The sequence below is a fragment of the Maniola hyperantus genome, chromosome 9 (assembly GCF_902806685.2).
Source record: "Maniola hyperantus chromosome 9, iAphHyp1.2, whole genome shotgun sequence".
Lineage (NCBI taxonomy): Eukaryota > Metazoa > Arthropoda > Insecta > Lepidoptera > Nymphalidae > Maniola > Maniola hyperantus.
The window spans coordinates 2,178,926-2,193,235 of NC_048544.1; the positions used below are offsets into that span (position 1 = coordinate 2,178,926).

Consider the following 14,310-nt stretch of genomic DNA (forward strand, 5'->3'; position numbering starts at 1 on the left):
GTAGCTGTCATTCTACCACAATCGAGCCCCTGTTTATTTTATTATGCTGCTGCGCGATTGCGGGAGAATAACAGCTACAATGTCACGATCGCAATCACCTCTGATTGGTTGATGCTCGCTCACTATTGGCTACAATGCATTGTTGCAACAAGAATAGCACAGATTCAGCCAATCACAACAATTGAGATTGTAATTATGATTGATGCAGATTTTACAAAATCGCCCTACTGAACAACTAATGTCTCTTATGATACGTCATAATATGAAAGCAGCTAATAAGAAACTCAGCAGTTTCTCTTTTAAGTCAGCTAAAAAAATAGGTGCGTAGAATCTTATTTTAAAAGAAATCCATGTAACTTAGCTTAATACTTGTTAACCGTCGAATTGCGAGCGTCAAAATAATTTAAACAAGAATGTATATATACATACTAATCAATAAATAATTGTGCCATCACTGACCTATTGTAAAAAACTCAAGAATAGAATAGAATAATTCTTTATTTGCATAATTTGTTTGGTTTTGGTTTTTTTTGTAAATCCTGCAAGAACTCTTTAATCTTCCGGAGTAAAACAGCGCCTTTGTCCATTTCCGGGGTGCAAGGTATACCTAGATATAGATATAAGGTACCTTTTAGTCAAATCGGTTAAACGGATGGACCGTGAAAACAACAAATAAACACACTTTCACATTTATCGGTTTATATTTCGGTTTCCTCACGATGTTTTCCTTCACCGCTAAAGCAAGTGATTTAGAGCCTAAATAGCTCAACCGGTAAAGGAGTGGACTGAAAACCGAAAGGCCGACGGTTCAAACCCCGCCCGTTGCACTATGGTCGTACCTTCTCCTAGCACAAGCTTGACGCTTAGTTGGAGAGGAAAGGGGAATATTAGTCATTTAACATCGCTAATATTGGCTGTATGTATTGGTCGGAATCATACCTTTACATTAATGTAGACAAAATAAAACAAATATCATACTTTTAGCATAATATAATTCAATAATTTGTTGATAACAAAGGGCTACAACACGTACAATCAGTAAAATAAATGTTTAAATTTTTAATACAATATTTTATCAATAATATTACAAACAAAATCACTATGCATGAGCCACCAAAGCAAGCAACCGTAGAACAAACATTTGACCACCTTGTCCAAGAACATGATTCTGAAATTAAATAAAACACAGGCAGTACAGATACTTACTGTCAGGTAAAAAAAATATATTTACAAATCAGTCTAGAAACCTCGAAAAAGTTGGTGTGCATCGGTATATTAAAAAAAAAACCGGCCAAGTGCGAGTCAGGCTCGCGCAATGAGGGTTCCGTACTACAGTCTTATTTTTTCGACATTTTGCAGGATAATTCAAAAACTATGATACATAAAAATAAATAAAAACCTGTTTTAGAATGCACAGGTTTCATATGATACCCCACTTAATATAGTTATCTTACTTAGAAAATGGAAAATACTAATTATTATTTCATTACCTTAAAAGGAAAACGGACCCCTTATAGGATCACTTTGTTGTCTGTCTGTCTGTCTGTCAAGAAACCTACAGGGTACTTCCCGTTGATCTAGAATCATGAAATTTGGCAGGTAGGTAGATCTTTGGGGGAAAATCTGGAAACCGTGAATTTAGGGTTAGATCACACAAAAAAAAATTAGATTGTGGTCATGAACTGTGAACGTCGTATTTTCAATTTTCGAAGTGAGATAACTATATCAAGTGGGGTGTCATAATAAATGAAAGGACTTCATCTGTGCATTCTAAAACAGATTTTTATTTATTTTTGCCTGCTCGTTTGCTCGCTATCTCTATTAAAATATATATATGTATTACCTCTTGTAATGAACCCTAGCTTTTGGCAAGTCTTCGTCCTTTTCTTTCAATAAATATCTTCGAGCCCCTAAACAAGAATGTCTATAGAAATCATATCTGTCGATACCCTCGATTTCATAGTAGAACTCTTTCGCGTCCTCTTCCTTTATCTTGGAACGGAGATAAATGAAATTTTTGTTGGCGAATGTCCATTGCTGCGTGAGATAGTATTCCAAAGCGCAGTTCGCTGAATATATTCGTCGATGGACTTTGACCACCCTAAAAATATAAAAAAGATTTGTCAGATTTATAATTAGGTACTTACTAGCGATCCGCCCCGGCTTCGCATGGGTGCAATGTAGATACTAATGTGGTGTCATTGAGGTGTATTTGCCTCGGAAACTCTCAAATGAGAGGATTTTTTTCCGACCTAATTCACATTACTTCAATTTCTCTAGGGATCTCTAACTTTTTGAGAATTAAACTATAAAATAAGTATATTATACTATAGCTATAAACCTTTCTCTTGATTCACTCTATTGGTGTACACCGCGTTAAAATCCGTTGCGTAGTTTAAAAGATCTACGCGTTCATACATACATACATACATACAGACAGCGGGAAGCGACTTTATTTTATACTATGTAGAAATTATGCTATAATTATTGTGCTCACATTGTTTTCTTTCCAAATATCCACAATAAAGTGTCGATTAATATGGCCGGTAGAACATGTAGCAATAGTACCTGAAAATAATGTTTATAATAATAATCTTACTAATATTATAAATGTGAAAGTGTGGAAGTTTGGATGTTTGTTACTCAATCACGTTAAAACGGCTGAACGGATTTGAATGAAATTTAGAATGGAGATAGATTATACCCTGGAAACACATAGGCTACTTTTTATCCCGGAAAATTATTGAGTTCCCGCGGGATTTTGATTATCTGAATCACTTCAAGTTGGTAAACCATAATTGAAAGCCATTATAAGCAACTAATTTTTAGGGTTCCGTACCTCAAAAAGAAGGAATCTAGGGTATAATCTATCTCCATTCCAAATTTCAGGTAAATCCGTCCCGTAGTTTTTGCGTGATTAAGTAACAAATATCCAAACATCCACACTTTCACATTAATAATATTGTTAGGATTAGGATGATTTGAATTGGATTTTTTTTTTTTTTTTTTTTTTTTTTTTTTTTTAATTTGATAAAATAAATGAGCACATTTCCGGAGTAGATTTTATTGTTATTCCTATTATTTGGTACTATTATTCTCGACATTACTATTACCTTAAAATTATATATCAATTTAGAAGATGTGATTGTACCACCGATAGTCCACATCATGTTATCTAACGGATACGAGGTGACTATTTGTTTGCCAATGCTTAATATTTCATGCGAGGATACTTGATTCAGTGAGCTGGCACAGCAGTGGTAGATAGGGATGTCGTCTAATGGTTCAAGCCTGAAAAAATGAAGAAGTATTTCAACATGATTTTTATAAAAAACATTTTACGAGTGTTAGACCCTAGACCTAATCCACAGATGTTGTAAATAAATTTCACGTTCTAAGTTTGTGCACAAAAAAAAATTGCAGGTAAATAATCTCTATATATAAAAATGAATCGCTGAATGTGTTGCTGATCGCAAATCTCGAGAAGAGCTGAACCGATTTCGCTGATTCTTTTTTCATAATATTCCTTGAAGTACGAGGATGGTTCTTACGGAGAGAAAAATTTAAAAAATTGCCTGAAAAAGATTCGACTGTTAGGCGGTAGGAAGTTCACCGGGGCAGCTAGTGTATTATAAATTTTTAATTGGAAAATTTTAAAAAAAAAACCAGAAAACTTCTTAACAATTTTGCATTCAGATTAAAAAATATTTTTTATTTTTATAAACCAGTATTGTGGTGAAATAGATAAGTCGTCTCCGTCGTTGTAGAATGTAGTCCCAACTGAGAGATGTCCACAGCTGGACTTAGGGTCTCTTGAGTCAAAATCAAAGTCAAAGTTGAATTATTTATTCAAAATAGGTAGGTAAGGTACTATACTAATGTTAATTTTTTTATTGTCAATTGTTGGATCAAAGATACTGATGTAGTGGGTGATAGTCAATTACATAAACTTAAAAATTACGAGAGTTCCAAACGCGCCCAGGTCTGAGAAGAGCCCACAATATCAGCATTCTCTCTTAATGGGGTTTTCCCACTCCATGGTTCTTAGTTGTTTGTCTCAGCTTCCTGAAGTTCGTTTAGTGACGTCAGTCAATAAATAGGTACCGATCCGAACCCGTGAAAATACGGATATAAAAAACTAGCTTATGCTCGCGACTTCGTCCGCGTGGACTACAAAATTTCAAACCCCTATTTAACCCCCTTAGGAGTTGAATTTTCAAAAATCGTTTCTTAGCGGATGCCTACGTCATAATAGCTATCTGCATGCCAAATTTCAGCCCGATCCGTCCAGTAGTTTGAGCTGTGCGTTGATAGATCAGTCAGTCAGTCAGTCAGTCATTCAGTCAGTCAGTCAGTCAGTCAGTCACCTTTTCCTTTTATATATATAGATGTCTACGACATATTACATCATAAGCGGACGGACTCAAATCGGATGAGTGCGTAACCGCCGTAAAGAAAAGTTTCAAATTACTTACTTCTTGGTCCCTCGAATCCATGATGCTGCTATGAAACCTCTTATAGCCACGTCAACTGGTATATAATCAGCAGTTACATCAGGATCAGCATATAGAGAACGAAGAATACCTAAAAATACAACATGAATAACTTGACTTACTCTAACGTTGTACATTACGCGGCCGAAAGTACTTAATGTACGTCGGCCTTTAGAATGACATTTCGGCTTTGTAGAGCGTTGTCTCTGTCACTCATACCTGTGTGACGTTTTGTCGGTCTCAACGACAGACATAGTGCTCTACAAATCTGCTATCACCTTCTAAAGGTCGATGTACATTACTTTCGGCCGCGTAATGTCGAGGTAGCAATCGGGGAGAGAACGCCCCGCACACCCACACAGCCCCCGCACACCCACACAGCCCCCGCACACCCACACAGCCCCCGCACACCCACACAGCCCCCGCACACCCGCGCTAACCCGGTGCGGCCGAGCGCGAGTGACGTGTGGGTGTGCGGGGCTTCCCCCCGCCTCATACCCCAATTGCCATCTCAACATGTCGCGGACTATAGTTGCTAATATGTCATATTATTAAATTATTATACTGTAAAAAGCTGTGATAGCCTAGTGGTTAGGACGTCCGCCTTCTAAACGGAGGTCGGGGGTTCGATCCCGGGCACGCACCTCTAACTTTTCGGAGTTATGTGCGTTTTAATTAATTAAATATCACTTGCTTTAACGGTGAAGGAAAACATCGTGAGGAAACCTGCACCTGAGAGTTCTCCATAATTTTCTCAAAGGTGTGTGAAGTCTACCAATCCGCACATGGCCAGCGTGGTAGACTATGGCCAAAACCCTTCTCACTCTGAAAGGAGACCCGTGCTCTGTAGTGAGCCGGTGATGGGTTGATCATTGTAAGTCTATGAATGTTGCTATAGAATTTGGAGTTAAAATTCTCTAAATCTCTTAGGTAATTTATTTCAGGTCTCCGTGAATGAGATCTCCGTGAAAGTAGGTACATGGCAACTTACCTTTTCCACTAGCGACAATAAGGCCGACTGGTCCATTAAAGTTTTCAATCCAACCAGGCATTGGTTCGCTGTAGCTTGATATTACTAAAAAAATAAAAAAAAAAATTTAGGCTTTACAGGGTGAAAAAAGTTTCAAGAGGCGACTGTGGGGGTGGGGAATAAGTTAGCACTCGACTGCAATTTTAGCCGTTGGTTTGGGGCCGATTCTCTTGTACACAATCTCTAAACTAAACTAAATTAACAGGTCTAAATCTAGTGCTATCCTTTTCCGCGAGCTAAATTATGAAAGTGATAGCAATAGATTTAAACGTGCCATTTTAGTTTAGTTTAGAGATTGTGTACAACGGAATCAGCCACTGATCATGCAGTTTAAGATTGAAGCGGGTTGTATTCGCATCCTCTTCTTACTAATGTAATATGAAAAGAACAGACGCAGTTTGACAGTTTTAAATTTAATTTTTAGATTGTAAAACCTGTGATTTTAGCGCACAGTAGCGAGCCTACTGTTTAAATTTGTAGCGTGCACTAAAATTTAGAGTCTTTAAATGTAAAGTTCATGTTCTGTCCCCGTTAGCATTGTTAAAAAGAAAAGGATGCAGATACTCTAAATTTAGTTTAGAGAAAGACAACGGAATCGGTGCCATTACTTATTTATAATTTTTATGATATTATTTTACCTACAATTCAAGGAAACCCAATAATCACTACCCTTATTATACATCCAAAAGTGTATTAATTGTTTGTTGGTTTGTTGGTTTGTCCTTCAATCACGTCGCAACGGAGCAACGGATCGACGTGATTTTTTGCATAGGTATAGTTAAAGACCTGGAGAGCGACATAGGCTACTTTTTATCCCGGAAAATCAAAGAGTTCCCACGGGATTTTTAAAATCTAAGTCCACGCGGATGAAATCGCGGGCATCAGCTCGTTTTTAAATTAATATAAAAAATTGCGGAACTGGCAGGATTCGAACCTGCGTGCGTCTCCCGGTATCGCGCAAGGAGCGCCTCAAACTGCTAGGCCACGGTTCATTCACTTGCTTTTCTTGAAACGTAATTAAAGAGACTATCATAAAAATAAAAGCAAAGCCAAGCATCCAAATCCCCTTGCCAACTTACTTCTAGCTGTCCCAAGAGTAAGAAGATTAAAACGAGCTGACGTGCTCGATATCTGATGGACGTTGGAGCAATGGTCAATGGCTCCCTTGTTTTTAGGGTTCCGTACCTCAAAAGGAAAAACGGAACCCTTATAGGATCACTTTGTTGTCTGTCTGTCTGTCGGTCTGTCAAGAAACCTACAGGGTACTTCCCGTTGACCTAGAATCATGAAATTTGGCAGGCAGGTAGGTAGGTCTTATAGCAGACATGAGGGGAACAATCTGAAAACCGTGAATTTGTGGTTACATCACACAAAAAAAACTAAATTGTGGTCATGAAATAAAAATTATTATTTTCAATTTTCGAAGTGAGATATAACTATAATATCAAGTGGGGTATCATAATATGAAATGGCTTCATCTGTGTATTCTAAAACAGATTTTTATTTATTTTTATGCATCATGGTATTTGAATTATCGTGCAAAATGTCAAAAAAATACGACTGTACTACGGACAGTGGCGTGCAGGTCATAAAGGCATAAATGCACTGCTTACCCCAGTTGTAATGCTCAATGCATATTTTTCATTATGACCAGCCAGTCAACAGGTTCTCACCTAACTAATGCCTACCCTGGTTTCAAACCCCGTGCGCGCACTGTACGGAACCCTCGTTGCGCGAGCCTGACTCGCCCTTGGCTGGTTTTTTTCAATACCAAATTTAGACCCCGACTGATTACAGATAAATGACAGGAAAAATATATATAAATGGTATACTGGATGAATAACCTACCAACCGATGGCCTAATTATGACTATAGGCAGTTTTCCTTTCTGTTCATAAACCACATGCTCCGCCAACTGCTTGGTGAATACGTACGTGTTGGGCATCTCCCCGAGATATCTAAAGGAACAAAAGGAAAGAAAAACATTTATTTTTAAAATTTTCACCTAACATGTTATACCTACCTGTATTATACCTGTGCCCCTACCGCGGTTGTTTGACAGCTACAATGTCACGATCGCAATCATCTCTGATTGGTTAATGCTCGCTCACTATTGGCCACAATGCATTGTTGCAACAAGAATCACACAAATTCAGCCAATCAGAACAATTGTGATTGTAATAATGATTGATGCAGGTTTAGACAAAGTCCCTCTTGTTCTTGCTACTCACTTGGGTGTCAAAATATTCACAGTTCGGTCGTCAAAGTTCTCACATATATCTAGAGTCTCTCTCCAGTCTGCCAAAGGGGGGTACAATATCTCTTCTATGGGATCACGGTTCGTATTTGAGTACGATGTCGATACGTGGACCATACACTGAAAAATAATACATACAAGATCTGAGAGAGGTCTGTAACGTCAAACAGTAGTAGGTACCTAATATAACTAAAAAAAAAAAATTGTAACAAAAAAAAATTAATGATTAAATCTGAATTAAAAGTTAAAAAAACAACATTAAATTGAAACTAAAATAAATTAAATTAAATCTCTATACAAATTATCACTACATTTTATTACTACCAAGACCCTTTTAGATTAATATAAATACTTACTTCTAGATTACGCACGTCTTTAGCTAATTCAACCATTTCTCTGGTACTTTGGAGATTCAGTTTAGCAGAAGTTTTTAGTGGATCATCAAATCTGAAATTAGTACGAAACAAATAAGTTTTGACTGACTGAAATATCAGGCTCAAACCTCTAGGTCTAGAAACTGGAGATTATGCATCTAGATTTTCTCTTTATTTTCTATACCAGTATTCTTTTTTCTGTTGTTTGTCTTAGTACTATTTTTAAATAATTAATGTGCTTCAGGAAGCTGTTTGAATTATCTTTAATGATAATAATATTTTATGCTCTAGCATTGGCTTGTCATTACTTTACTCACAGGTAAGTTCGGTTAATTTTTCACCGATTAGTCAAATAGTAACAGGTAAACGCCTTACCTTACGCTAGCAGCAACGTGGAAGATAATGTTTGTGCGATTCACAATCAGAGCTCGGTCTTCCTCCGACAAACCTGAAATAAAGAAGATATAAATAGAATCAATGATAAAGAAATCGATATAATTAAGGATATCTCGCAAATATCTCTATATATAAAAATGAATCGCTGAATCTGTTGCTAAGCGCAAATCTCGAGAACAGCTGAACCTATTTCACTAATCCTTTTTTTATAATATTTCTTGAAGTACGAGGATGGTTCTTATGGAGAGAAAATTTAAAAAAATTGCCTGAAAAAGTCTAAAAACAACACTTTTCTATATTCCCCGAATAGCAGAATAAGTATTTAAAAGTTTTATGTTTTTAATGATCTAAGAAAGTATTTAAAAGAAGCTAAGTAGGAACAATTAAGCTATGTATAATATATCATAGAATTATAGAGATGTATCCACTTACCTAATCCTAATTCACTGCAGTCGCCTGCTAAGTAGAACACTTTGGACTCGAAAGCCCCCGGGCGTTCTTTGCGGAGACGGTCGTAACACTGAAAAATTCATTAAGTACTTAATAATAAAGTGATTTACTATCAACAACAATCAAGAGTTGCTTATAAGAGAGACATGCAGCTTCATTTTGCACTTAGATGTAAATATAGAAAAGAAAAAAAAAATGAGGACTGCCTCCTGAACATCCTTAATTCAAACAGATGCTTTTAATGAATTAACTACTATTTAAACTAAATATATGCGAAAATGATAACTTTTTTATTGATTTATTAGGAAATATCCTCAGTATGCTTACAGTGACGCCACACAGTTTACCGAATTCACATATAGGTACCTACTTATATTAAAAACGTATACTTATACTTAGGGTGTACCCAGAACGCTAGCAAAAACTAAGCGTTATTGTTATACTATCTAAACACAATCCAATACCAATAACCATTTGCCTCATTTTGTAGTTTTAGTGATTTAGTATTTTTTAAATCATCAATGTATAGCGATGCACCACCTACGACGCGGCATTGACTCCGAGTGGCCTACTTACGCAACTTTCGTTGACCTCTAGCGTCAGTCAGATGTTTTATTTTAATGTATATAACCCGTTATCTACATTAAAATATGTCGTTACACCACGAAATAAGCTTAAAATCATTAGATGTTTTATTTGCAACATATCGTCAACTTTTAAAAATATAGGATTTTAAATTTATTTATCGCCTTTTTTTTGTGGTATCACATCAGCAATCATCAGTAGGAACTATCACCAGTTTTTTCTAGCGTTCTGGTTACTTCCAGTTAATAATATGACCAGTGGCGTGCACAGGGTTTGAAGCCAGGGTAGGCACTAGTTAAGTAAGAGCCTGTTTACTGGCAGGTCATTATGAAAAATATGCATTGAGCTATTCAACTGGGGTAAGCAGTGCATTTATGCCTCTATGACCTGCACGCCACTGAATATGACCCAATTTTATTCAACTTACAGGAGAAGCATAAAGAGCTGTCAGTCTGTTTTCAGGCTTCACTCCCTTCTTGGCCCTCATCAATAAATATATTCTATCTAGATCTGTGCACGAGTAAAGTAGCTTTTCCAACAACACTTTTCCCATGAAACCTGCAACAGAAAAAACCGTCAAATCACGAGGGGTTGCGTACCATACGGGGACAATAATTTCAGTATTCTCAATGCAAGAGTGAATACTGAATATAAACTCTTCTAGGCAAACTAGACCTCATCATTATTTATAAACAGGCCTTATAAGCGAAAAAGAAAGTAAAAATGTGTTGTTGCTGCGATTGTGGTTCGTGCGGCAAGGTGTTGAGGTGTCTGCTGTGCGTCACACTGGTGGTGTATCTTCTGAAGCCTTCTCTCTCTTGTAAAGCCAAATCTTGAAATTGAATCTTGTAAAGCCAAATAGATCGATGATTCACCCATAAGAACTATTAGCTACTAGCTGATGCCCGCGACTTCGTCCGCGTCGAATTAGGTTTTTTAAACATCCCGTGGGAACTCTTTGATTTTCCGAGATAAAAAGTAGCCTATGTCACTCTCCAGGTATTTATCTATATCCATTATCCATGCAAAAAATCACGTCAATCCGTTTCACCGTTGCAACGTGATTGAAGGACAAACCAACAAACAAACACACTTTTGCATTTATAATGAGGGTACTGACTTCCTACATCCCATGGTCACTCACTACACAGGTTAATAAAATATGCATAATAAAGTTTTGTGGTCGGGTAAAACCAAAAATATTTAATTGTTTCAAATTCAATGGACTGTTGTCAACAAAATATGCAATACTGAACCTTTAACCTCAGCCAGACTATTAAAGCCTTTTTAATATTCGTAAATTGTATTCATTGAATATTCATTGGCTAGGTTATCATCCTGCGTAATGAGTTGCAGCCCGAAAGTACAATAGGTAATTAATGCAGAAGTGTATGATTAGAAACGGCAACTGTAGGTACGCAAAGGATAATTAGGTACCTCTATGTGTTTAGAACCAGAACCAGCTGCGTGATTGCGGTAGAATGACAGCTACAATGTCACGATCGCAATCACCTCTGATTGGTTGACCGTCGCTTACTATTGGCTATAATGCATTGTTGCAACAAGAATAGCATAAATTCAGCCAATCACAACAATAATTGATATTTTAGTAATGATTGATGCAGGTTTTACGAAATCGCCCAACTGGTGTTGATCAACAGTGCGACAAGGCTCTCTTGGCACTTGAGTGACATTGACAGGGGGGCGCTGTTGGAGAACAAAGGCTTAGAATATTCAAACAAGAACAAAGGGGACACTTGACGGCAGCGTTAGTTCCGAGTTTCGCCACGCGCCAAGATAGCCTTGTCGCAATGTAGGTTACCAGTCATAAAGAGTTTCTATTTCTAATTTATATGATGGGGTTTTTACCTACGTACACTTCAAGGAACTTTTTAAATATTTTTTAAAACTTACATAACAAAAATTGAGGGACCGGCAAGATTTAAACCTGCGTCTTCTGGGAATCGTGCCCGGCGCCTTGACCCTGGCACTGAACTTGGCACTGACAGCAAAGCGAACCGTGGCCTAGCGGTCAAGGCGTCGGGTGCGACTCCCAGAAGACGCATACTAGAATCCTGCCGGTTCGGCAATTTTAGATAATATATTGTATTGTAAGGGAAGGAACTCTTTAAAAAAAATGTTGTTACCTGTGCCACCGGGCATAAAAATAGTCTTACCTCTATAGTATTCTGGTAAAGTCTGAAAATCTTCCAATATCTGACTTCTAGGAAATTTATTTTGGGGGCTATGATATTTTTATAAGATCATAATTTGAATTAAACAAACTTACCTTTGCCATAAAGAGCATCTTTTCGCAAACTTACCTGTGGCATCAATCATAAAGATAATATTCCCTTAATCAGACCTGTGCCACCGGTCATAAAAATAGTATTCCTTCTATAATATTCTGGTAAAATCTGAACATCTTCCAATGTCTGACTTCTAGGCAATTTGTTTTGTGAATTGTGGGCTAGATATTTTTCATTACATGATAATTTTAATTAAACAAACTTACCTTATCAACAAGCGCAGTGTGGGACGACTTCCAACCCGCTGGACTGACGACCTTAAGAAGGTAGTGGGAAGTGCGTGGATGAGGAAGGCGGAGGATCGTGTGTGGTGGCGTGCTCTTGGGAAGGTCTATGTCCAGCAGTGGATGCAAGCAGGCTGATTGATTGATTGATTGAAACTTACCTTTGTCATAAAGAGCATCTTTTTACAAACTTACCTGTGGCATTAATCATAAAGATAATTCCCTTAATCAGACTTACCTGTGCCACCGGTCATAAAAATAGTCTTCCCACTATAATATTCTGGTATTGTAGGAACATCCTCCAAATCTCTGTCTTCCAAAAACGTCATTTTGTATGCTATAAAATTAAAGTGGGAAAACTATAGAATTATGTAAAATTAAAACATACAAAGTACAACTACCTACATGCGTAAGGAAGTGCGTTAATTTTGCGTAAGTAAATAAAATTAGTGATTCTTTAGGTCATTTTAGAGCCTCAATAGCTCAACCGGTAAAGGAGTGGACTGAAAACCGAAAGGTCGACGCACGGTTCAAACCCCGCCCGTTGCACTATTGTCGTACCTACTCCTAGCACAAGCCTGACGCTTAGTTGGAGAGGAAAGGGGAATATTAGTCATTTAACATGGCTAATATTCTTTTTAAAAAAAAATTAACTTAGAATGAATTATTAATGGGATCCATGGGATCGTATTTTTGTTACAAGATCAAAAACCTTGTGTAAGTAATGTAAGTAAAAACGTGACAGTAGTACGCGACAGGTCGACATGGCAATTGGGGTATGAGGCGGGGGGACGCCCCGCACACCCACACATCGCCCGCGCTGTCCCGCACCAGGTTAGCGCGGGGGCTATGCGGGTGAGCTTAACTTATTCTTAAGCTTCAGTGTCCTGTGGGAGAGAACATTTATCTGTCAACTAGCTGATGCCCGCGACTTCGTCCGCGTGGAATTAGTTTTTTTTTAATCCAGTGGGAACACTTTGATTTTCCGGGATAAAAAGTAGCCTATGTCACTCTCCAGGTCTTTATCTATACCCATGCAAAAAATCACGTCAATCCGTTGCACCGTTGCGACGTGATTGAAGGACAAACCAACAAACCAACAAACAAACACACTTTCGCATTTATAATAAGGGTACTGATGACAGATTTTCTCGATAGCTATCGCCTGAACTTATAAGCTTAGGTGCAACGTACATCAGCAGAGCAGAGTCGTGCTAATAGAGTGAAGTCACGTAAGATAGATATTATCTTAGAGAGATCTTATATTCTTAAGATAGATTATAGATATCTTTCTGCGGGATGATTCGCTAACTGTGTATTTTTAGTTTAAAGTGGCTAAATGAAAGCCATCAAAGTCATTAGAAATTAGAAGGCTGAGGACCGGGTGTGGACTGTGGTGGCGCTCTTTAGGGAAGGCCTATGTCCAGTAGCGTGCAGGTCATAGAGGCATAAATGCACTGCGCACCCCAGTTGTAACAGCTCAATGCATATTTTTCATTATGACCTGCCAGTAAACAGGCCTACCTAACTAATGCCTATTCTGGCTTAAAAGTAGTGCACGCCACTGCCTATGTCCAACGGTGGACGTCCACAGGCTGATGAGGATTCGAAAAATTAAAAAAGAAACTTACATTCTCAATGACACAGAATGAATAGAAATCACTTTTGGTAGAAACACGGGAGTTCGACTCAAGGTAATGTTCGGAACTGCCTATTTAGTAGAGGGAATAATTATTATGAATCCACTTTAATTCGAATAATTATAATTAAGCCAGTAGCACACTCAACTCGCAACTAGACGAAACTGAGGGTGTGCAACATTGTAATACAAAAAAAAAACCAGCCATGTGCGAGTCAGACTCGCGCACCGAGGGTTCCGTACTCGGGTATTTTTTTTCGACATTTTGCACGATAAATCAAAAACTATGCATAAAAATAAATAAAAATCTGTTTTAGAATGTACAGAAAAAGCCCTTTCATAATAATATAAGTATCATATCGTGCTTTGAAAATTGAAAATATATTTTAATTTTTTTAATGATATAACTACAAATTCACGGTTTTCGGATTTTTTCCTTTACTTGTGCAGTGTGCTATATGACTTACCTACCTACCTGCCAAATTTCATGATTGTAGGTCAATGGGAAGTACCTTATACGTTTTCTTGCCATACATGACACACGGACCGACAG

General features: G+C 37.6%; 1 protein-coding gene across 2 annotated transcripts; it reads right to left on the minus strand.

Moving 5' to 3' along the window:
* Nucleotides 1-981: 981 nt before the first annotated feature.
* Nucleotides 982-13,914, minus strand: LOC117985183 (fatty acyl-CoA reductase 1-like). 2 transcript variants are annotated; one of them, XM_034971877.2, is made up of 14 exons: nucleotides 13,750-13,913; nucleotides 12,357-12,455; nucleotides 10,013-10,143; nucleotides 8,983-9,070; nucleotides 8,530-8,602; nucleotides 8,137-8,227; nucleotides 7,755-7,900; nucleotides 7,372-7,481; nucleotides 5,485-5,568; nucleotides 4,476-4,584; nucleotides 3,114-3,291; nucleotides 2,498-2,568; nucleotides 1,844-2,101; nucleotides 982-1,168 (listed from the first exon to the last, which is right to left on the minus strand). In XM_034971877.2, exons 2-14 carry the CDS (start codon nucleotides 12,445-12,447, stop codon nucleotides 1,060-1,062), a joined length of 1,539 nt encoding a protein of 512 aa, XP_034827768.2. In that variant the 5' UTR covers nucleotides 12,448-12,455; nucleotides 13,750-13,913; the 3' UTR covers nucleotides 982-1,059. The 2 variants fall into 2 exon arrangements, 1 of the variants encoding a protein (XP_034827768.2); XR_011237139.1 differs by having other exon boundaries at nucleotides 1,029-1,168; nucleotides 3,152-3,291; nucleotides 13,750-13,914.
* Nucleotides 13,915-14,310: the final 396 nt, after the last annotated feature.

Bases quoted from the DNA above. Each gene is read 5' to 3' on its own strand.
- LOC117985183 (XM_034971877.2), bottom strand. From the start codon at position 12,447: ATGACGTTTTTGGAAGACAGAGATTTGGAGGATGTTCCTACAATACCA. The intron at 10,144-12,356 runs GTAAGTCTGATT...TTTCTGTTGCAG, and splicing joins TTTTATGACCGGTGGCACAG to GTTTCATGGGAAAAGTGTTG. The intron at 8,228-8,529 runs GTAAGGCGTTTA...TACTAATTTCAG, and splicing joins CACGTTGCTGCTAGCGTAAG to ATTTGATGATCCACTAAAAA.